The sequence below is a fragment of the Dendrobates tinctorius genome, unplaced genomic scaffold (assembly GCF_039654945.1).
Source record: "Dendrobates tinctorius isolate UK_male_01 unplaced genomic scaffold, ASM3965494v1 ptg000038l, whole genome shotgun sequence".
In the NCBI taxonomy this organism is placed as follows: domain Eukaryota; kingdom Metazoa; phylum Chordata; class Amphibia; order Anura; family Dendrobatidae; genus Dendrobates; species Dendrobates tinctorius.
Window position 1 is genome coordinate 17,574,724 of NW_027361706.1, and position 24,828 is coordinate 17,599,551.

At 42.2% G+C, this 24,828-nt stretch overlaps 1 protein-coding gene across 3 annotated transcripts in view; it reads left to right on the forward strand.

Annotated features, from left to right (window-relative positions):
• Nucleotides 1-24,828, forward strand: part of ATG7 (autophagy related 7) — a 354,904-nt gene that overhangs the window by 235,073 nt on the left and 95,003 nt on the right. Inside the window, exon 19 of one of the 3 annotated variants that reach the window (XM_073574240.1) lies at nucleotides 16,061-17,062. The exons of the other annotated variants lie outside the window; for them this stretch is intronic. Within the exon in view, the coding sequence (XP_073430341.1) occupies nucleotides 16,061-16,081 (21 nt within the window). The 3' untranslated portion in view covers nucleotides 16,082-17,062. Of the gene's footprint in view, nucleotides 1-16,060; nucleotides 17,063-24,828 lie in introns of those variants that run through there. 3 annotated transcript variants of the gene reach the window in all.

Below are 24,828 nucleotides of genomic sequence, written 5' to 3' on the forward strand. Positions count from 1 at the left end.
AGCTTTAGATGAATGAATGCAAAATACAGAGTCCCTCTGATCGCCATGTGAAAGGGCTTGTCTGTGCTGATACATCCCTTTCAGTAGTAACAGGAACCATAGTCAAAGTAAACATGGGATTTTTTTTTACATTTTAGCAGATAATTTGTCAATACTTTTTTTTTTTTTGTTTTCATTTGTTCCAAATTAAATGGTTTGGAATTGTTCCCCTACTCTCCTCTCCGTCCTCTAAATAGTATATTGCTGCATCCTGATTTCCTTTTAATGTCCCGTATTACCGATTTGAACTGATTCTCATCGGCTCCTGCAGGCAGTGATGTCATGAGCGGCAGGAGACTGAGCCGCTGCTTGCACCCGGTCTATAGCCAAGCTGTCTGTCTTCTTGTCTCCAGCTCTTTGTAACAAGGCACAGAGCCACCGGCCTCTTGGTTCACGCTGGGTGATAAACTGCTGATTGTAGTGCTGGGAGAATATCATTTAGAGGCAGATTGGTTTGCTGTTTAATCCAGCAGCGTAGTAGTTATCTGCAGATGACATCAGATCTCCGCAGGATCCTGCTATCTGCAAAAACCAAGGACGGGTTACATTGCGAGAAACACTTTTAAAGCAGAATCATAGAACAAATTATATAACCAAAAAAAAATATGTTTAATGTTTTCTCGTAAAGTAAGAATTTAAAAAATATTAAATGTGGATAATATAGAAGAAATATCATTTTACTTGCAGCTTTCCATATCCAGAGCCGTTTGGTTATCTGCTATTATGGCATCACAACATACAGGACTTTTCTATTAATTTTTGTTTGTTTTTCACGTATATTTGCTATCATAATGGACAGTAACTAATGGATACAGTGCACATATTCCTATAGAATCGGACATCATAGAAAGCTATCCTCAATACCGGTGTCAACGCACAGTGTAGGAAAGACTAAGTGCAACATGAAGGGATGAGGGGTAGGGAGCCCTACACTAGGGTAGGAGGGATTGGAGACACCTAGGCAGATCTAAAGACACTCTGTCTGCCCTAACCGTCCTTATATATGTTCTGAACCTAATCCCTTCCTGACGATAAGCCTTAATTAGGGAATGACGAGGTGAAAAACTAGTCGATCCCCACTACCACTAGAGACAACTGGGATAGACAAACAAGGGGAACACTTATCTTGAGAAGACTCAGAGATGTAACCCATACGCCCTCCAGCAACACCAAGGAGAAAGATAGCCTCAACAGATGAAAGTGGAAATATCACCGGCAACTCCCAGCAGCAGGCTGGGAGTCTATAAACACCCAGTTCCAGGTGTGTCAATTAGAACTGGATAAAGGTTGCCACTGGGTCAATGTCAGAAGGGTTAAAAATGTGTCTGCAAGGTGAAACGCAGAGACCTTTTGCTGCTAGATGCAATGGGACTGTCTGCAGCCTCTGACACACCAGTGACAACAAGTCATCGCCATCCTATGACCCACCATATTCCTGCACAACAGCTGAAGTTTCCTCCGTGCCACAAGCAGCACATTCATAATGGCTGGCTATGGGAATAGTTAACTTATGTTTAGTTTATTTCCTGGTCCTGCATACGTGAATGCATGACATGGCCGTGCAGTTCTTATATTATGTCATACTAAGCCATTAATATAGGTAATACCGGTCTTACTCCTTCGTTGGGCAATGGCAGTTTTTGGCAACTTAGGCTTAATTTTTAGTTCACACGAGCACAGAGGTTTTGGCAACAGAAGATTGAAAGGGATGGTCCAGGTTTGGCACAAAAATCTGCAGTCTCACTGTAACTGCAGACATGTGAATCCTCACAACATACACTGTCAGGATTCTCCAGTGCTGGCGCTGTGAACGGTAAGGCTTGTAACCGCAAGCGTATGATATGCATATCACAGGATACATTTCAACTAGAAATGTGCAGCCTCGCACAATACTAGTGAATTAAGCGAGGCCAAGCACGTCTGGGTGAAATGTGATCAGGAATATATACATATTGCATACTTGCGGTCACATGACAACAGAGAATCCTGACAATGCGAGCTGTGCCCCATGTGTGGATTTACAAGTCTGCAGTCATGTAGAGTGACTACAGACTTCTGTGCCAAACATTTTAAGTATTCTTTTGTATAACGACTTCTGTGCTTTGAGTCATTGTCTTAATGCACAATCTACTTTCTCTTGATATTCAGCTCATGGACAGATCTCCTGACATTTTCCTTTTCGAATTTGTTGATTAATTATTGCATTAATCATTGCAGACAACCTGGCCAAGATGCAGCAAAACAGACTTAAAGGGAACCTGTCAGGTCCCCCATGGCCTTCCACCCAGCAGCATTCACCCATGTATGATTATACTCCCTGCCTAGCCAGCCCCGTATAACGTAATTCAGTTAAATACCGTAAAAAAGCATTTATATTGTCCCAGTTTCCTACACTAATGAGGGCTTTAACTAGTCGATGGGGCATTAGTTGCCCAGACTAGTCATCCCCTGTGGGCATGATAACATAATTTGCACAAGTGGCGTCATCACCAGCTCATGCAAATCTAGCGCATGTGCGCCACTCATTTCGGCAGCGTCATTGTGTCTCTGAAACCGGGTGTACGTGTATGTCCCTAATGTTTATACGAGTCATTTTCAATTTGTTCATGATATGACTGCATTATAGGAGATGTAGAGTTAAAGGAGTGGTCCGGAACGAACATTTATTTTAATCCTATGCATATCTATTTAATGTCACAATCTAATATGTCTTGTAATATACTTTAATTAAAAAGTCAATTCTGATATATGCTCAGTAGGATCCTGTATCTGTGCTATATTCTTTTTAATGCGTAGTGACAGTGCGCTCGCTCGCTAGCTCCGATGAGAAGTGACAAACCAGCAAGAGAGCGCACTGTCAGTATTGGAGCACAGACCACTAATACTTGGCTCCACTGGCAGCTGATCTGGAGCCGAGTGTCATTGCATATTGCATTGATGCTCTCGAATCGGATGTGATACGCTGGTGGGACACCGGCCTCTCCTTTTTTTTTTTTTTTTTTTTTATTCCTTTCACTACATTTTCACCCCCCTTTTGGCGGCACGGTAGAAGATCTTAAATGATAAATTTTGCACATTTTTTTTAAAGTGTCTATTTTTTAAAAGTTTATTTTCATTTACCTTGTATATAATGTTTTTGCAGCCTTTTGTGCTTTTAAAAATGTCCTTGTGCGGTTGGAAAAATGTATAAAATACATTAAAACAAAGCCTATCTTTGTTGTACTGAACTCTATGGGGTTAAATAGCTGAGAAATTTAGATATAGGTTTGGCATAGTTTTTTTTTTTTTTTTTTTTCCTGATGTGACTGGCAAGGGAATAATGTGCGAAAAGCATTTCGTACAGTTCTCGTTTTTAGTTTGCCCTTGATCTGTCAGTTTTAATTCATCCTGGCATGGTAGACATTGGAAAATAGGTGTCATTACAAGGTGATCCGAAAGATTTTTTTTCTTTCCATGACTTTAAAATACTTGGTCAGTGTGAAACTGCTGAAAGCATTCAGGATTCTGGAAGGAAATCTCATAAATCCTGTAAGATTACAAGAGGTGTTTTCATATTGTTTTATGAAAGTCGTTACCCTAAGTGCCTCCCTGTGATCACATCCAAAGCAGCGATTCTCACTTTGTTTTCTTAAGATTTTTTTGAAGAAAAAAAAAAAAAAAACCTTGATCAGAAAGGTTTATATTGAACCTATGAAAATACATTCAGTATTTGCTTAAGAGATTATTGGATCGGCTCTTTACCAGTAGCACAATTTCCTTCTAGCTGAGGTGAAAGGGGGGTTATATCCCTTGCAACTAACTGTTGTAGCTATTCATTTCTTAAAACATGTCCGTCACTGGATTCTTAATTTTAAATTGCATGGGTAATTAAAGATATCTTGGACCAGTTGAGGCTCGTGTACTTACATTGAAAATCAATTTCCAAATGGCTGTATAATCCTCAAATTAATATCCTCTTTTTATGGATCCAGTTAAAATGCTTATCTTGGTAATGGTAAACATTTCTTCTTGTGGTGAGCATCAAGTCTGTGTAGGGAGACTTATAGGCCTTGCAGTGCTCCTCTGGGAATTTTAAAAAGCTTTTTTAGACAGGAAGAAGACTTGAACTCTGGTGTCACCTACTGGATGTAGGAATCCTGAAAGTCAATATCATCGAGTCTTCCCTCATGACTTACGGTAGGTTAAGAATCCAAATCAGGAACTCCCATTTGAAGGCACGTGTTTCAGGGAGTTTGCCCCTCATCAGTGCAGTGCAGAAGGTCTGTTTTCACTGAGGGAGAGGCCTATGACAGGGGCCTTAAGAGGTAACATTTTTCTTTGTGGAAAGTGCTAACTGGGTGCAAGGAGGCTTACAGGCCATGCAATGCTCCTCTGGGAATATAAAAAATGCAAATCGGACCTCTTGCATTGCAGTGAGGAGGGGTAAACACCCCGATACACGTTTCAGAAAATGGCTTCTTAAACTAAGTAATTTGGCAAGGTTTGCAAGATTGAATTGTGGGATTGCTACGTCCAGTAGATATGGCACTAGGACTAGGTTATCCTGCCTCAAATTCTCTGAAGAGACAATTTTCACATTTTATTATTAGGAAGGGACATTATTCAACAATGGTTATCCATTCTCATGGATATTCAAACTAACGCAGTTCGCCTCCATCAGGTCTAAAAATAATGTATGCCGTTTTTATTGTGAAATCTGGTGACAGATCCCCAATCGTGCTGTATTCCCCCTCCAGTCTAAGATTTGGTAACTGAACTGTACTAGGCATAAAATAGATTCCTGTGTCAGCATCTGACCAGTGCAGTATGTACAGAGGGGATGCTAACTGCTCATGTAAATGGCTAAATCAGCCCCCTTCATTCTCAGCCAATGCATAGAGAGGGAGGCCGGCTTTGCTGTTGAGCAGCGCAGTCAGTCACCGATAATGTTTCTTACAATGGTGATTATTCACCAAACACAATGTGCCAAACAACTTCAGTTTCCTCATACAAACCCCGACTGACATCTGCAGCTTGTATTGAGCAACAGCAGGGAGGAGGGTCGTTGAGGATCTGGTGATGATTGCGTTCAAACATTCAAAATAGCATTATTCTGAAATGATTTTCAAAGTAAGCACAACAGGCCAATCAGGTATAAGAGATCTGTTTAATGTATTTTGCTTTTGTGAAATCCTGCGGCAGGTCCTCAGACACAATCTACAGACCAATGAAGTATTCTAAAATAATGTGATCTTTCTTTTTCCCACTGCGCACAATGCGGGTGGTCTCCAGGTGAATTTCTTCGGAGTAAGCTGAGTAATCCAAATATTTTTCACATTACCGTGTGTAAGGCTGTGAATACAGATGACATCAGTGTAATTTCAGGGATGGCAGACATTCCTTTAATGTTTCTCTACAGATTATTAAAAAAAAGAAAATGCAAAAAAAAACAGAAGCATTTGCGTTTATAAATCAAAGAACGTAAATCCGTCTCGACAATGGACCTGTCACTCATCCCGCAGAAGTGACTTTCCCAGCTAATCCATCAGTGTGCTGGCGATGTTACACAATCTCTGAGTCAGGGAGACAGTGCCCTGCAATCCCGCCATCACACTGTTCTTTCTCAGGCCGGACAGAGAGCTTTTATGAGATCCTCTCGCTGGCTGGAGAACTGTTACAGGGTGTTTGGGCCCCATTTGGCCACTTGGCTTGAGGGAAAACCAAAGTAAATGTAACTGCCGTGCAGATTACTTCCAGATGTCGATTTCTATAAACACATGTTGCCGTGGCCTAACTCATGGCTGCAAGCTTTCAGCTTTATTAAAACACGGGAAACACGTATGTGCAGCTGACATATTGTAATTTGTGATTACAAATATCCCGTCCTCTTCCCTGCCGCTCCTCGGCGCCGGCACATGCACGCTACAATGGTCCTGTAAAATGCTCGGCAGCCACCACATTCACACAGTACTTGTTCTCTGGCTAAGTTACTTATTATAGAGAAGCTTTTCACTCATCCTTTTGGACCAATAATTTGACCCTGTCCATATAAGAACTCTTCTTTTTTTTCCTTACATAAAAAGACCGCTAATGCATTAGTCCTACCCATTATATTCCCACTGATCCTGCCTTTTTTCACTCCTATACTCAGTGTAATGTCATTTTGACATTTACTCTCGCAGTAAGATTTGATTCAAGATTTTTTTTTTATTTTTTTTTTATTGAAAGCTCTTTTTTTTTTTTTTTATTTCCTTATCGAGACAATCGGCAACAGCAGTGTCACCTGAGCCACCAAAGGAGGACTTTGTATACACATGGAGCCGTATATGTGATATTTGGTGCTCAAAAAACATTATTTTCATTTTGCATTTCCAGCTGTGAAACTGCCAAATTTGACACAACTTTTATTTTTTTTTATTTTTTTCTTAGTTTGACTTATTTGACTCCCAAAAAAAAAAAAAAAGTAGGGCAAGTAATTAAATAAAAAGAAGCTAGAAATACTTCCTGGCTTTTAACCCTGTTGCTCCAGAACCGAACGCTGCAACAGTTACCTCCTTCAGGATAGGAAGCAATGACGTCCTCTTCTTTGGTCACCTGACTGCTCAGACCTGTGATTGCCTGCAGCAGTCATCGACTGGGTAAGGATATTATCCGATGACAGGCCCAATCCAAACTCTGGTGACTTAGAGTAGTCAAGTGACCAGAGAACAGGATCTTATAATTTTCTGGCTTCCAAATTTTTGTCCGGATAGCAGTTCCATGATTGTATTACTGAACTGACTCCTTTAAATCCACTTTCGGGATTGGCTAGAAGAGATCACAAATGTTGCATGACTCTTTTAAAGTCATCCAGTCAGAATATTAGGTGTAAAGGGGTCAACCCCTGATTAGTGGCCCCAGGGTGCTGTATAAATGAAACAAATAATTATACTTTCCTCCTGGAGTGGCGCCACTTCACCTCTCTCAGCCCTGTGTCTCCCTCCAGTCTCTTCACCAGGGCTGTGGTGTTGGAGTCGGAACCCGTTTTGGTGGAGTCGGTGTAGTATAATTTTTTTCCAGTAATGGACAATCCTTTTTAATATGCAGCATTAACCTTTTATGGATCTTTATATACATCATTTGGCTAGAGCATCAGCATTTCTCTCTAGTGTATTGTTGTAGCGCAAGAAGATTATCTTCATGGTTCTTATTGGAGAAAATAGCACAGTGGAGGATTGAATGGCTCTTTCAGCTATTATGAAATGCAAGAAAATAGAGGCTGAGCTGCAAATACCAGTAACAGGTGGCGCTGGTTTTCTTTTTTTTTTTTTTTTTTTATTCCCTACTAGTTCTCCAACTCTTTCACCTACTTATACTCTTCCTTCTAATCTTTATCCTACTCTTCCTCTTACTACTTTCTTTTATTAATAATAATAAATTTTATTTCTATAGCGCCAACGTATTCCGCAGCACTTTACATTTCAGAGGGGACATGTACAGACAATAGACATTACAGCATAACAATAATCACATAGATCATAGCAGATACCAAGAGGAATGAGGGCCCTGCTCGCAAGCTTACAGTCTATGAGGAAAAAAAGGGGAGACACGAAAGGTGGGTGGTAACAATTGCTCTGATTGTATGGACCAGCCATAATGTTAAGTGTGTAACAGTACGGACACAGAGGGCTGATAGACGCATAAAGCATGCGGGGAACTTGGTTATGGTAAAACTTTTGACTGTGCCACACAGGGATAGTTTGGCCTACCGCCTCAACACATTAACCTATCTGAATAAATGCGTTTTCAGGGCACGCTTAAAATTGTAGGGATTGGGGACTAATCGTATTGACCTGGGAAGTGCATTCCAAAGAATTGGCGCAGCACATGTAAAGTCTTGGAGACAGAAGTGGGAGGTTCTGATTATAGAGGATGCTAACCTCAGGTCATCAGCAGAACGGAGGGCTCGGGTAGGGTGGTAGACTGAAACGAGGGAGAAGATGTAGGGTGGTGCTGAGCCATGGAGTGTTTTGTGGGTGAGGGTAATAAGTTTGTACTGGATTCTGGAGTGGATGGGTAGCCAGTGTAATTACTGGCACAAGGTAGAGGCATCAGTGTAACGATTGGCGAGGAATATGATCCTGGCTGCAGCATTCAAGATAGATTGGAGGGGGGAGAGTTTGGTAAGAGGGAGACCGATTAGAAGAGAGTTACAATAATGTCTGTGGAGTCGGTGCTCATTTTGGTGGAGTTGGCGTCGGTATAAAATGGACCGACTCCGACTCCTAAAATATATAATACATTGGGTACAGTAGTTCAATGCAGAATGTGCTGAATATTTTTTTCATAGGAATTTGGGAAAGTTATGAAATGTCCTATAAATGGCTTTTCTAGTCCTGATCTAAGGCTACATTCACACACAGCGTTTTTGCTGCATTTTTTGAGGATACGTTTTTCAGCTGCAAAAGCAGATCAGCGTTTTAAAAAAACCACATCACCTGAAAGGGTTTTGAGCTCATAGATAATGTTTTCAATAGCAAAAGCAGATTAGAAAAACGCTACACAAACTGACATGCTCATTCAGCCCAAAAACGGATCCTCACAAAACAATGTGTCTGAATGTCATATCTTGAAACCCATTGACTTTGCTGGGATGCCCAGAGTCACTGCGTTTTACTGCAAAAAAACGGATCCGCAAAAATGCTGTGTGTGAATCATGGCCGTAGCCAGTGAGGGGCAGGGGGGGCAACTGCCCCCCTAGAAGCAGGGTCATGCATCTATCAAATCACACTTGTATGCTGTTGTGCTTTCTGTCCAGCACCGGCTCCAGACTGCAGGGGGCAATCTCCCCTCTATACTGTCTTCTGCCATCTTCACCAGAGAGGAGGGGGGAGGGGTGCCTACCCTGCACAGGATCCGATTCCTGGGCCCTGAGCTGGGGAAAGTGAGAAAGTTGGGCACACGCTGCAGCTGGCAATAAGAGATAGTCTGCAAGAGGGACATGCTGGAAATCTGATTGGAAAAGTGAGGAAATTGGTTATTGCCGCCAGAACCCCTAAAATTGATTCCGTCTTGAAGAGCCGTGCTGGGAAAGGGGCAATTGTCAATCAAGCCACTCTGTGGGGCAGCAGTTATTTAATGATTGAGCGATTACTTGAACTAAAACCGTTTCTTATACAGTTGTGGCCAAAAGTATTGACACCCCTGCAATTCAGTCAGATAATACTCAGTTTCTTCCTGAAAATGATTGATTGCATACACAAATTCTTTGGTATTATTGTCTTCATTTAATTTGTCTTAAATGAAAAAACACAAAAGAGAATGAAGCAAAAAGCAAAACATTGATCATTTCACACAAAACTCCAAAAATGGGCCAGACAAAAGTATTGGCACCCTCAGCCTAATACTTGGTTGCACAACCTTTAGCCAAAATAACTGCGACCAACTGCTTCCGGTAACCATCAATGAGTTTCTTACAATGCTCTGCTGGAATTTTAACCATTCTTTGGCAAACTGCTCCAGGTCCCTGATATTAGAAGGGTGCCTTCTCCAAACTGCCATTTTTAGATCTCTCCACAGGTGTTCTATGGGATTCAGGTCTGGACTCATTGCTGGCCACCTTAGAAGTCTCCAGTGCTTTTTCTCAAACCATTTTTCAGTGCTTTTTGAAGTGTGTTTTGGGTCATTGTCCTGCTGGAAGACCCATGACCTCTGAGGGAGACCCAGCTTTCTCACACTGGGCACTACATTATGCTGCAAAATGTGTTGGTTGTCTTCAGACTTCATAATGCCATGCACACGGTCAAGCAGTCCAGTGCCAGAGGCAGCAAAGCAACCCCAAAACATCAGGGAACCTCCGCCATGTTTGACTGTAGGGACCGTGTTTTTTTTCTTTGAATGCCTCTTTTTTCTCCTGTTAACTCTATGTTGATGCCTTTGCCCCAAAAGCTCTACTTTTGTCTCATCTGAGAACATTCTTCCAAAACGTTTTAGGCTTTTTCAGGTAAGTTTTGGCAAATTCCAGCCTGGCTTTTTTATGTCTCCGGGTAAGAAGTGGGGTCTTCCTGGGTCTCCTACCATACAGTCCCTTTTCATTCAGACGCCGACGGATAGTACGGGTTGACACTGTTGTACCCTCGGACTGCAGGGCAGCTTGAACTTGATTGGATGTTAGTCGAGGTTCTTTATCCAACATCCGCATCACATGATTTTTCGAACAGTGCCAATACTTTTGTCCACCCTCTTTTTTATGTTTGGTGTGGAATTATATCCAATTTGGCTTTAGGACAATTCTTTTTGTGTTTTTTTTTCATTTAAGACAAATTAAATGAAGATAATAATACCAAAGAATCTGTGTTTGCAATCATTTTCAGGAAGAAACAGTCAAACATGGTGGAGGTTCCCTGATGGAGGCAATTCTATTTCTTAGAACAAATTCATAGACTGCACAAATGTTATTTAGCATGTTTTTGTTGAAAACTGTTTTTTGCCACTTACATAGTTTATTACATAGTGTAATATATATATATATATATATATATATATATATATATATCTAATATATAAAGCTCAAGTGTGTGTGTATGTATGTATGTGTATGTGTGTATGTCCGGGATTGGCATCCGCACCGTCGCAGCTACAGCCACAAAATTTGGCACAGTCACACGTCTGGACCCCGAGAGTCTCCTAAGCTATGTTGTTGCGTTCCAATTCACCAAACAATTTTGCCCCATCTACATAATGGGGAAAAAGTGTGTGTGTGTATCAAGCCCCGCCCCTCATTATGATGTCATAATGGTTGCCATGGCGACGCTGATGTCATCATAGGTTGCAAGCCCCGCCGCTCACTATGATGTCATAATGGTTTACTATGGGATGGAGGATGTGTGATGGGTATATGGGCACTGGACTATGGGATGGAGGAGATATGTATGACGGGTATATGGGCACGGGACTGTGGGATGGAGGATGTGTGATGGTTATATGGGCACTGGACTATGGGATGGAGGATATGTATGACGGGTATATGGGCACGGGACTATGGGATGGCGGATATGTATGATGGGTATATGGGCACGGGACTATGGGATGGAGGATATGTATGATGGGTATATGGGCATGGGACTATGAGATGAAGGATGTGTATATGGGCACTTGACTATGGGATGGCGAATATGTATGATGGGTATATGTGCATGGGACTATGGGATGGAGGATGTGTGATGGGTATATGGGCATGGGACTATGGGATGGAGGATGTGTGGTGGGTATATGGGCACTGGACTATGGGATGGAGGATATGTATGATGGGTATATGGGCACGGGCCTATGGGATCGTGGATATGTATGATGGGTATATGGGCACGGGACTATGGGATGGAGGATAATTATAATTTTCTATAACTAACCACAGTTAGTTACTATGCCCGGGCAGCGCCAGGCTCTTCAGCTAATTAATATATATATATATATATATATATATATATATATATATGACTATGTGTAATCGATATTACATAGTGTATTACATATTTACAATTTATTAGTTTTTTGTGTTCTAAAGTTGTATTCCAATAAATATATATTATGTGCTGTCTAAATATCTTGATTATTGTATTATAAAATGATTAAATGTCTGATGTTCACATTGTACTACAATAAATTTTTATCTTAAATATAAGCAATATATGTGGGAATCGGAGTCGTGGAGTTGGAGTCTGAGTCGGTGTAAGGGAAATTGAGGAGTCAGAGTCACAGGTTTGGCTTACCGACTCCACAGCCCTAGTTACAATAGTCCAGACGAGAATGAATAAGAGAGATAGTAAGAGTTTTTGAGGAGACAAAGATAAGAAAAGGTCGAAATCTAGAAATGTTTTTGAGACGCAGATAACAAGAGCGAGTCAGTGATCGGATGTGGGGGCAAAGGAAAGCTCGGAGTCAAGTATGACCCCAAGACAGCGGGCATGTTGCTGGGGAGTAATAATGGAACCACACACAGAAATGGCAGTGTCGGGTGTAGGTACATTAGTAGAGGGAGGAAACACAAGGAGTTCAGTCTTTGACAGGTTCAGTTTCAGAAATAGTGAGGACATGTTAGACACAGCGTTTAGACAGTCGCCGGTGTTTTCTAAAATAGCAGGCGTGATGTCAGGAGAGGAAGCGTAGAAATAGGTGTTATCAGCATTGAGATGGTACTGGAAACCAAATCTACTGATTGTTTGACCAATAGGGGCAGTGTACAAAGAGAAGAGGATAGGACCTAGAACCGATCCTTGAGGAACCCCAACAGTAAGTGGAAGATGAGAGGAGGAGGAGCCAGCAAAAGATACAGTAAAGGAGCGGTCAGAGAGATGGGAGGAAAACCAGGAGAGAACAGTGTCCTTGATGCCGATGGAGCGGAGCATAGTGAGGAGGAGCTGATGATCCACCGTGTCGAATTCTGCAGAGAGATCCAAGAGAATTAGCATGGAATAGTGACCATTAGGTTTAGCTGTTAATAGACCATTAGAGACTTTAGTGAGGGCTGTTTCAGTAGAGTGTAAAGAGCCGAAACAGGATTGTAGAGGGTCGAGAAGAGAGTTGTCCGAGAGATAGCTGATCAGACAGGTGTGGACCAGGCGTTCCAGGAGTTTAGAAATGAAGGGAAGATTAGAGACAGGTCTATAGTTAGCGGCACAGTTTTGGTCGAGGAATGGTTTTTGAAGTAGTGTCTGTATGACGGCATGCTTAAATGAGGAGGGAAAGATACCAGAAGAGAGAGAGGTTAAATATTTTAGTTAGGTGAGTGATGACAGCAGGGGAAAGGGACTGGAGGAGATGTGACGGAAATGGGTCACTCTTGCAAGTGGTTTGGCGAGAAGATGCAAGGAGCCTGCTTACTTCTTCTGTGACTGGTTCAAAATCAGAGAGTGAGCTAGATGCAGTGGGGGAGGGAGGACAGTGCATGGTATGAGGTGATTGGGAGATAATTTCCTTTCGGATCTGGTCAATTTTTTCTTTGAAGTAATTGTCCAGATCGTCAGCTCGAAGCTCCGTGGTTGGGGCCTGCACTCTTGGGTTGAATAGAGAATGAAAAGTGTCAAAGAGACATTTAGGGTTATTGGACAGTGAGGTGATGAGGGTGTTGAAATAGGTTTGTTTGGAGAGGTGAAGGGCAATGTTGTATGTTCTAAGCATAAACTTATAATGGATGAAATCTTCGTGTAGACTGGATTTTCTCCACAGACGTTCGGCGCACCTGGAGCACCGCTGCAGGAAACGTGTTTGCAGGGTGTGCCAGGGTTGTCGCTGTCTGTGTCGTGTTGTTCTATGTATAGGAGGTGCAAATTCATTCAGGGCACATTGCAGTGTTTCATTGTAATGCTTCAGTGCAGAATCAGGACATGAGAGGGAGGAGATAGGGGCCAATGAAGACTGCAAGTTCTTCATAAGTTTCTGGGTGTTAATGGCCTGTATGTTTCTATAAGTATGGACAGTGGGGGTGACCTGAGCGGCCTGGCAGTTCTTGATAGAGAATGAAAGAAGGTTGTGGTCAGAGAGTGGGAGAGGGGAGTTTGCGTAATCATCCACTGCACAAAGCCGGGAGAAGACCAAGTCGAGGGAGTTTCCGTTTTCATGCGTTGGAGAATTAGTAAGCTGCGAAAGGCCAAATGAGGAGATTAGAGTTAAAAGGTGGGTAGCAGATGGGGAGAGGGGAAGAGCAATGGGGATGTTGAAATTGCCCATGATGAGGGTAGGGGAGTCACAGGAGAGAAAATGTGGAAGCCAAGTGGCAAAATGATCCAGAAAATGATGGGTGGGTCCGGGAGGACGATACACCACCGCCACTCGCATGGAGAAGGGGGTGTAGAGTCTGACAGCATGGACCTCAAAGGAAGGGAAGACAAGTTAGGGTACTTGAGGGATAACCTGAAAGGTACATTTGGATGGTAGAAGCAGACCAATGCCTCCACCTGCTCTTTTGTCTGATCTTGGGGTATGAGAAAAGTGTAATCCCCCATATGAAAGAGCAGTAGCAGCGGTAGTGTCTGACTGCTCGATCCAGGTTTCAGTAAGAGCCAGGAGGTTAAGAGAATTTGAAAGAAAGAAGTCATGTATGAAGGGGAGTTTATTACACACTGAGCGGAATTCCCATGGGCACAATTAAGAGAGACAGAAGGCATGCAGGGAATATGAATAAGATTAGAGGGGTTTCTGAATGTAGCAGTTGAGGGGTTTGACTTTCTAAAACATGGGGGACCAGGGTTGGGAGCGATGTCCCCTGCAACTAGGAGAAGGAGGATAGAAAGAGTGCGTATATGGTTAAGTGATTTGTGGGAGCGTCTCTTATGTTGGGTGGTGGGACTGACTGGATCTGTGCAATTTAACAATGTGAAAAGAGCATGAGTGCTATCCATAGGAGAGGAAAGGAGTGAGGGGCCGATATGGATGGAGTGTAGGGAGTTAATGCCAGGGTGGTGGATGTGTGCGAATGCAGCTGCCAGGATATAAATTATACAAATACATATGGTAAATATTTGTTGCAATACAGATGAACAGGGAATAGATGTATATAAATGTCTTACCTGTCTCCTGCCCTGTCTAACTGCCATGTTATAACTGCCTCATACTTTGATCAAATGTACTTCGATTAAATGTGCATAAATGCCCCCTGCATAAATGCTCCCCCAAGCTAGGTCTTAATATATAGCAGGCTAGTTCTCATATCTTGGGTTGTTTTTTTTTTTTCTCTTCGTTACCAATCAATCAAACTAAAACTGAGACAGCAGGACCTAATAAATGTTGTGGTCAGACTACTATTCCTACTACTCCTTCTATATTGTCTTCTACTTCTCCTCCCACTCTTTCTCATGCTCCTATACCTCCTCCTGCTCCTTTTCCCACTCCTCCCACTTTCTCCTATGCTTTCTTCCACTTCTCCCACTCTCCCCATATGCTTTCTTCCACTTCTCATCCCACTCTCTCCATTTTGAGAAAAAAAAAATCGAACTAAAGTCAGCTCACCCTTCTGTGAAGTCTTCATTAAGCAGCTGGCACTCAGCACGGTTCCATAGAGCAAACGTACTTGGGAACAGGAAAAAAAAAAGAAAAAGACCAGCGAGTAGATCGCAGACTAAAATAGAATCAAGATCTTGATGAAGACTGTTATGTCGAAACGAGTCATCGGTTTCTAAAGTTTTTTTCTACATGCCCGGCAATCCTGTGCCATTCATGTTTTAACCCAATGGATTAAAGGTTATATTTTAGTCTGCGATCTACTCGCTGGTTTTTTTTTTACTCCGTTTTATTCCACTTCTCTCACTCTCCCCATACGCTTTCATCCACTTCTCCCACTTTCTCCTACTCTTTCTTCCACTTCTTCTATGCTTTCTTCCACTTTTCCTTTATCCTACGCTTTCTTCCACTTCTCCTTTCTCCTACGCTTTCTTCCACTTCTCCTCCTTTCTCCTACGCACGCTTTCATTCACTTCTCCTCCCACTCTCTCTTGTACTTTCTTCCACTTCTTTCTCCTACACTTTCTTCCGCGTCTCCTTTTTCCTACGCTTTCATTCACTTCTCCTTCCACTTCTCCTTTCTCCTACGCTTTCTTCCTTTTCTCCTCCTACTCTCTCCTATGTTTTCTTCCATTTCTCCTCCCACTCTCCCCATACGCTTTCATCCACTTCTCCCACTCTCTCCTGTTCTTTCTTCCATGTCTCGTCCTTTCTCCTACGCTTTCTTCCATTTCTCCTACGCTTTTTCCATTTCTCCTCCCACTCTCCCCATACACTTTCTTCCACTCCTCCCACTCTCCCCATACACTTTCTTCCACTCCTCCTCCTGCTCTCTCCTGCGCATTCTTACACTTCTCCTCCCTCGATCGCCTACTCCTTTACCTCCTACTACTCCTATCCTTCTAGAAATGATTCCATGTTGTACGTAAGCAATTAAATAAATATTTATATTTTTTGAGGCAGAATTTTCTTGTAAGTGCTTAAAGACAAATCCCTCCAATGTTAAAGTTTGTTGTCAATATTTACAAAGCAAGTAGTCATCCGATTCACATCCTTCCTTTTTTCCTAGAAAACTGTCTTGAAAGGATGAGTCAGTCTGTGCTATTTGTTACCCTCCTGTGAAACTGTACTACCTGTATCGACATTGTCCTCTACAGAGCGTTAATCTGCCTGTGTCGTGCCATTACCTTTCATTTGTACGTTATATTTTGAGTGTCCCAATGTTGTTGTTTTTTCTTTTTTTTTAACTTTTAGTTTTTCCCCTTTGTTCTTTGTGTGCCTCCTAGCTTATATATTCCTGCCACAATGTTTTTGTGTACGATTGCTCACATGTAACAAGTTAGACAGGAAATAAACATCCCTTTCGGCCTTCACTTAGATGAAAGGAAGCTTAAGTGATGTGTACAGACGGTTAATTCACTCAATGGAGATGGCTATAAACAAGTGGACAGACCTTAAGTGTTTTCATATTTTGTTATTATACAGCGCTGTGGGTATTGCTTGCAAATGAGTTTCTTAGATGTTCTCCAATTTATTGCTTTTGAAGATCAGCACATCCTCCTATGACATGCACGGAAAGGCTAACCGCACTCCTTTCCTGAATAAAAATGGCTGCCCCTGGTTGTCCTCCCATTAAAGACTTATTGCTATGTGTGCATTCACTTCACTCCCACAGCATGACACAACTGATCAAATCCACTTTTACTCCTGTGTCCTATACAAATTGGCACTGAGTGCTCAGGTAGGCATGTCCAAGCCATCTTCAAAATCCAGAATCGTGTTGCATACTATGTAAAACATCAGTTCTTGAGCAACATGGTGGCTCAGCGATTAACACTTTAGGTTTGTAGGAACGGGGTCCTGGGTTCAAGTCCCACCAAGGACGACATCTGCAAGGAGTTTGTATGTTCTCCCCGTGTTTGAGTGGTCTCATATCTGAGTCCTCAGGTTTCCTTCTCCTAAGATATATAAAAGGAAAACACTTCAAGCTAATAGGGTATAACATAATTAATCCCAATTTGTTCAACCTTAATTAGGCATGTTCATAGCTTCTATAGGGGGACAGTGTAGGACACACTGCACTTTTGAAAACTTTGGAGAAAAACACAGTGAAACCGTCCATGTAAATGCTAGAAAATGTTATTAGTACAAAAATTACAATAAATGACAAAGACACTGGAATGGGGGGGTAGACTAAAAAAGTAACACATACAAAACCGCATATACTAGGCAGGGGAAAACAGCAGGAGCATCCCAATAAATAAGTATGTAAACTCAGAGATTCATAGTATAATGCTGCAGGACATCCTATAGTGCACACATATGCGCACAATCAGCCTAGAAGATCACCATGGTTCAATTATTACCATTGCATATGCACTACATGGATGACCATAGAGCCCGATGTAAGTATTACAGCCATAATGAAAGAAGAGAAAAAGTACACATACCAGATGCAAGTATCGGGGACACCCTGCAGTCGCCTGCCAACCCCAACGCGCGTTTCGGCACTTACCCCTGAGGAAGGAAAGTGCAGCATTATACTATGAATCTCTGAGTTTACACACTTATTTATTGGGATACTCCGGCTGTTTTCTCCTGCCTAGTATATGTGGTTTTGTTACTTTTTTTAGTCTACGCCCCCATTCCAGTGTCTTTGTCATTTATTGTAATTTTTGTACTAATAAAATTTTCTAGCATTTACATGGACGGTTTCACTGCGTTTTTCTCTAAGGTTTCCTTCTCCTAAGACAAACTGAAAGGGAATTAATGGCGCTGTCTATATAAGCGAATAAAATAATTGTCAAGTTATGAAACTCTTAGCTATAAGTTTAGAAATGTCAAACGATATCCATAAATGCATGTGGATACCTTCATGAGGATCAGTATTGCTCATTATGAATTAAGGTCAAGGAGTACAGTCATGGCCAAAAGTTTTGAGAATGACACAAATATTATATTTTCACATGATCTGCTGCCCTCTGGTTTTTATGTGTGTTTGTCAGATGTTTTTATCACATACAGAAATATAATTGCAATCATATTATGAGTAACAAAAGGTTATATTGACAGTTAGAATGAGTTAATGCAGCAAGTCAATATTTGCAGTGTTGACCCTTCTTCTTCAGGATCTCAGCAATTCTCCCTGGCATGCTCTCAATCAACTTCTGGATCAAATCCTGACTGATAGCAGTCCATTCTTGCAAAATCAATGCTTTAATTTTGTCTGAATTTGAAGGTTTTTGTTTGTCCACCACCCGTCTCTTGATGATTGACCACAAGTTCTCAATGGGATTAAGATCTAGGGAGTTTCCAGGCCATGGTCCCAAAATCTTTATGTTTTGTTCCCTGAGCCATTTAGTTATCACCTTTGCTTTATGGCAAGGTGCTCCATCATGTTGAAAATGGCATTGTTGATCGCCAAACTGCTCTTGGACGGTAGGGAGAAGTTGCTCTTGGAGGACATTCTGGTACCATTCTTTATTCATGGCTGTGTTTTTAGGCAAGACTGAGAGAGAGCCCATTCCCTTGGCTGAGAAGCAACCCCACACATGAATGGTTTCAGGATGCTTGACAGTTGGCATGAGACAAGACTGGTGGTAGCGCTCACCTGGTCTTCTCTGAATAAGCCGTTTTCCAGATGTCCCAAACAATCGAAAAGGGGATTCATCAGAGAAAATGACTTTACCCCCGTCCTCAGCAGTCCACTCCCTGTACCTCTTGCAGAATATCAGTCTGTCCATGATGTTTTTCCTGGAGAGAAGTGGCTTCTTTGCTGCCCTCCTTGAGACCAGGCCTTGCTCCAAGAGTCTCCGCCTCACAGTGCGTGCAGATGCACTCACACCTGCCTGCTGCCATTCCTGAGCAAGCTCTGCACTGCTGGTAGCCCGATCCCGCAGCTGAAACACTTTTAAGAGACGGTCCTGGCGCTTGCTGGTCTTTCATGGGCGCCCTGGAGCCTTTTTGGCAACAAGGGAACCTCTCTCCTTGAAGTTCTTGATGATGCGATAGATTGTTGACTGAGGTGCAATCTTTCTAGCTGCGATACTCTTCCCTGTTAGGCCATTTTTGTGCAGCGCAATGATGACTGCGCGTGTTTCTTTAGAGATAACCGTGGTTAACAGAAGAGAAACAATGATGCCAAGCACCAGCCTCCTTTTAAAGTGTCCAGTGGTGTCATTCTTACTTAATCATGACAGATTGATCTCCAGCCCTGTCCTCATCAACACCCACACCTGTGTTAATGGAGCAATCACTGAAACGATGTTAGCTGATCCTTTTAAGGCCAGGGCTGCATCGATGATGAAATATGTTTTGGGGGATAAAGTTCATTTTCTAGGCAAATATTGACTTTGCAAGTAATTGCTGTTAAGCTGATCACTCTTTATAACATTCGGGAGTATATGCAAATTGCCATTAGAAAAAATGAAGCAGTAGACTTTGGAAAAATTAATATTTGTGTCATTCTCTAACCTTTTGGCCATGACTGTACATGGCTGTTCGATCTCTTCTCCTGCTGTTGAACGTTTCTTCTCGCAAACTCTGCCAGTGTCGCCAAAGTTAAATGGACACCGGCCATGACATCGGCCATAGTTATACTTGCCTAATATTGTATCGCTCCTCCTTGTGCCACCAATACAGCTTTGACCCCTTTGGGTCATTGACCTTGAAAACAGAATAACATGTGAAACCTTTTAGATTAAAGGTGTATATGTAACAACAAAAATATGAATTGCAAATACAAAATGAAGGGGAGACATCCACAGCATCTCGTATTAGATAAAATCTCCCATTTTTATTTATTTTTTCTTGGAGATTACAGCAATATTAATATAGAAATACTATATGATCAGTTAGACTGACCAAGGCCCCCTTGTGACTCCAACGCAGCTTTCTCCTTGAGAAACATATCAATAGCGTCCATATACAGACCAGCTACGGGTAGAGACTAGAAATAATATACCATGTTATGAACACTCTGTGCTCAGTACTTTTTAGCATCTTAAAGGGGAATCTGTTATCATATTTATGCTACCTCATCAGATAGCGGCATGATTTTGGGGCAGAGACCCTGATTCCAGCGATGCGTCACTTAGTTTACTGACTGTAGCAGTTGTTATAAAATCACAGTTTTCTCGGCTGCAGACGGAGCAGACCTCTGAATACTGAGCACTGTATAACCCGCCCACACCACTGATTGGCAGCTGTGTACACTGTATATAGACAGAAAACTGCTAAACAATGTTGGGGGTGTGGTTGGATTAGGAGGCACAATACGCCTAGTCCTGTGATCATCTCCTGCTGACAAAACACTGATTGTATTGAAACAGCAGCACGCAGCCTGGTAATTGACACATCGCTGAAATCAGGATCTCAGCCCCTGCATCATGATGCTCTCAGATTACATACCAAAAACGTACTCTGATATATTATCTTCCATTCAAATGAATGCCAAAAAAAATAACGAATATGCAACTAAAAACACATAAAAAATGCATACAGCATTTTTCCTGCCAATACCTTCATGAGAAAAAAGCTGCAAAAACGCCCTGTATGAACATACCCTTACTCTTTAGCCCCTGAATTCTTCCCCCATCTCGTAGATGAGGAGGTTTTAATAATGTGGACCTGTCTGCAATCCTCATTACACAAACACTGCCGACAATTGTTTTGTAATTGTCGGCCATTGCTTAGCATCCTGAGATTTTCATTAATGCTATACTCGTCTGAGATCTTCTGCTTTAGCAGCTTGTATTCTATGCAGTTCCGTCCCTTATGTGGAAGCTGCTCGGTATCTGGAACCCAGTGACCGCGCTCCTTGTTTTCTTTATTTTAGCAGGATCTGCGTGACAAAATATGCATATAACTAATCCAGCTTTACTTGGGTAAATCTTGAATTAACAGCTACATGAAAGAGCTCTCAGAAATGTCGATTGGGAGGGGATTCATTAGTAGTTAATCACGATGATATGATCAGCATGTACGGCTTCAGAGGAATACACTGTATATTCTACAAACTGCAGAGTAATTCTAGGCGGCTTCTTGCCAACTTATTTTTGGCTGCCTTATTGCCAGATCTGCTGGCAGATGCTATTTCTAATTGTTTTGAAGATTTTTTTTTTTTTTGAGTAGTTTGTAAATTTTTTTCGTTTTTGGCATTTTGAAGGGACTGTCAGCACAAAATGACTGTTCAAACCAAGCACATAAGCTTTGTGCACACTTGGTGTAGGTGAGCAGTTCAATGCACATTCCCATCTCCTTTTTTTTTTTTTGTTTTATTCTTTTTCTTGGCATCAACCTCCATCCCTCTTATTTATTGACCGCACTGGGATTACGTGACCCAGAGGAGAGCAGATATAGATGGGAGGCTGCACTAAACGGTGTGGCTGTGCCAAGTGTGTGCTGAACGTCTGTGCTTGGTTTGAGCAGTCATTTTGAACCGACAAACTCCTTTCAAAGTTGGAAACTATGGCAGTATACTCTACTCCTTACTTTTTTTTTTTTTTGCAGTGATATAACTTGCTGTCCAACCTGAAAGCCTGTAGGTATACACTGCTCAAAAAAAAAAAAATAGAGAACACTAAAATACCACTTCCAAGAGATCACTGAATAACATATTCCAGTTGCAAATCTTTATTCATTAGTGTAATGCGTTGAGAAAAATAAAACATAAAAATAATCAGTGTAAATCAAAATTTATATCCCATGTAGGGCTGGCTTTCAAATGAGACTCAAAATTGAAGTGTTAACTCAAATTACAGGCTGCTCCAACTTCAGTGGAAATGCCTCTAGACAAGGAAATGATGCTCAGTAGTGTGTGTGGCCTCCACGTGCCTGTATGACCTCCCTACAACACCTGGGCATGGTCCTGATGAGGTGGCACATGTTTTCCTGAGGCATCTTCTCTCAGACCTGGATTAAAGAATTGGTCAACTCCTGGACAGTCTGTGGGGCAACGTTGAATGAGACATGATGTCCGAGATGTGCTCAATTGGATTCAGGTCTGGGGAAGGGGCATGCAAGTCCATAACATCAATGCCTTCAGCATGCAGGAACTGCTGACACACTTCAGCCACATAAGGCTTAGCATTATCATTAATCAGAAGGAGCCCAGGGCCCACTGCACCTACATATGGTCTCACAGTGGGTCTGAGGAGCTCATCCCAGTACCTAATGGCAGGCAGGGTACTTCTGGCTTGCACATGGAGGGCTGTGCGGCCCTCCAAAAAAATGCCACCCCACACCATTACTGACTCACTGCCAAAACCGGTCATGCTGGTGTATGTTGCAGGCAGCAGAACATTCTCCATGGCGTCTTCAGACTCTGTCACATGTGCGCTCAGTGTGAACCTGTTGTCATCCGTGAAGAGCACAAGGCACCAGTGTCAATTCTGTCAATCTTGGTATTCTCTGGCAAATGCCAATCGCCCTGCACGGTGTTGGGCTGCAAGCACAAGGCCCACTTGTGGACATGGGCCCTCATACCACCCTCATGGACTCTTTCTGACAGTTTGAGCAGACACATAAATGTTAATGACCTTCTGGAGGTCATTTTGCAGGGCTCTGGCACTGCTCCTCTTGTTCCTCCTTGCACAAAGGAGGAGATGGAGATCCTGCTGCTTGGTTGTTGCCCTCCTATGGCCCCCTCCACGTCTCCTGGTATCTGCTCCATGCTCTGGACACTGTGCTGACAGACACAGCTATCTTTCTTGCCACAGCTCGCATTGGTGTGCCATCCTGGATGAGTTGCACTACCTCAACAACGTATGTGGGTTGTAGACACCACCTCATGCTACTGTACCTCTAGGGGTAAGAGCAGTGATGAAATGCAAAAGTGACCAAAACAAGAGCCAAAAAAGATGAGAACAGAAAAATGGTCTGTGGTCACCCCCTGCCGATCCACTCCTTTATAGGGGTTGTCTTGCTAAGTGCCTATTATTTCTATCTGTTGTCTGTTACTTCAGTACGGTGAGATCATTTTCTTTTTTCTTAAGAATATATATGGACTGTCAATGTTTTCTTATGTTTCCAGGAGGAAGACCGTAGATACAACTCAAAATGTTTCACATATAAACTTGACATGCTTTTTAAAGGAATTTTCCATTTGAAAATCATAAATTCATTTTTTTCCTACTGTGAATTCACATCTTTTACTCGGAGCAGTAAGTCTTTAACTTTTCTGTAGTTCCTAAAGTTGCTGACCTCTGCTCTGAAGGAATCGGCGTGGCATTATACTATAGGGTAGCTCACTCTTTTGAACAGATTATTTTCTAATAAAGCAGTGGTTTTTTTTGCAAATGTGCAACCAAAAGCCTCTGTTGTACAAGAGACTTCCTCTCCATGCTGCACAGACTTGCTATGTACTAGGAGATATGAGATTCTTGTATTAACATTTCTTGTAGCGTCTGGTTCAACAGAACAGCGCTGTAACTGTAAAAGCAAGAAATGTAATCTGCGCTATTGAACGAAGGCTAGAGGGCTACATGCAGCACACGGAAATAGGCTTTCCTTATCAATCTTCAGAGACCTTTCTGGAAATATGTATATAAGAGATGAGCTGTCAAGGTTACACATTCATTGGTGCAGCTGTGAAAATTAATGTCAAGGGCAATAAGGAAAATGATCCGCCATATACAGTTACCCATGCCACCATTTATTACATTACACCTACAAAATATTTGCAGCTCATGTTTTTAAAGAGTCATACTTTTTATTGCTTTTTAGAGGCAGTGCCCTTCGGATGAAGGTGAGAGCGTATTAATCTGAGAAGCTGACATTTATGTTTCATTCATGTAATGTAACGCCTCCCTGCTACACTTTACACCTTTGTTCCCGTTTTCTAACAGGCAAAATTATTTTAAGTATTGATCAGAATCTTATTAAAAAAAACCTTTTAAAGGGGTTGTCTGCTACTAGGACAACCCCTTCTTATAATATAGCCTGTACTTGCCTCCCGTGCCAGCTCCGTTTCCACATTGTCGGCACTCATGGTCCCGGGGCTGTGATGCAGTGTTGACACGTGTAGTCTGGCACCCAATCATTTCTGGCATCACTGTCTCCGCCTTTAGACAAACTGGACATGAAGAGGAAGCCGGCACTACAGCTCATCCCAAACTTCCTCTTTTTGCTGTTTGTCTGAAGGCGGAGATAGTGACTCCAACACTGATTTGTCGCCGGGCATCATGTGTCATTCCACCGCATCAGAGACCCGGGCCCGTGAGTGCCGACACTGCAGGAAGAGAGCCGGCACAGCAGGTGAGTATTGGCTTTATTATTTTATCGAGGCCGAACATTTAGTTTAAGAAGGGGTTGTCCTAGTAGTGGACAACCCCTTTAAACGTGAGGTGAGCAAAACCTTAGGTTTGGAGGGCACCATTTTGCCAGCAAATTGTAAAAAATACTGTTATTGCGAGCAGTATCGATATCGAATGACAAGGATGCTGAACAATTACAGCATCAAGAGCTATTAGTATCGAAAAAACCGAGAGCAAACGACCACAATATTCTTACGTAGATCCTTGGGGACGGTCAGTAAAGCAAGCACACCAACAAAAGTGTATAAAAAGAAACGATTTTACACCCAGAATCAAATACGAAGTATAGAGTTGATAAAACGGATAACAAAACTTACAACCAAGAAACATTAATTCCTTAAGCTTACAATCACATAATGTCATAATTATTGACATAGGGCCTCCTGGTTATGCCATCTTAGTGTTGCCCTTATCTCCTTGGAATGTCCTCTCTATGGCACGGCCAATCTCTCTCAGGGACACATCACTGAATGCCAACTTTCCTTCCATCTCTCAATCTCCTCTCCCTCCATCCTCTCCTGTG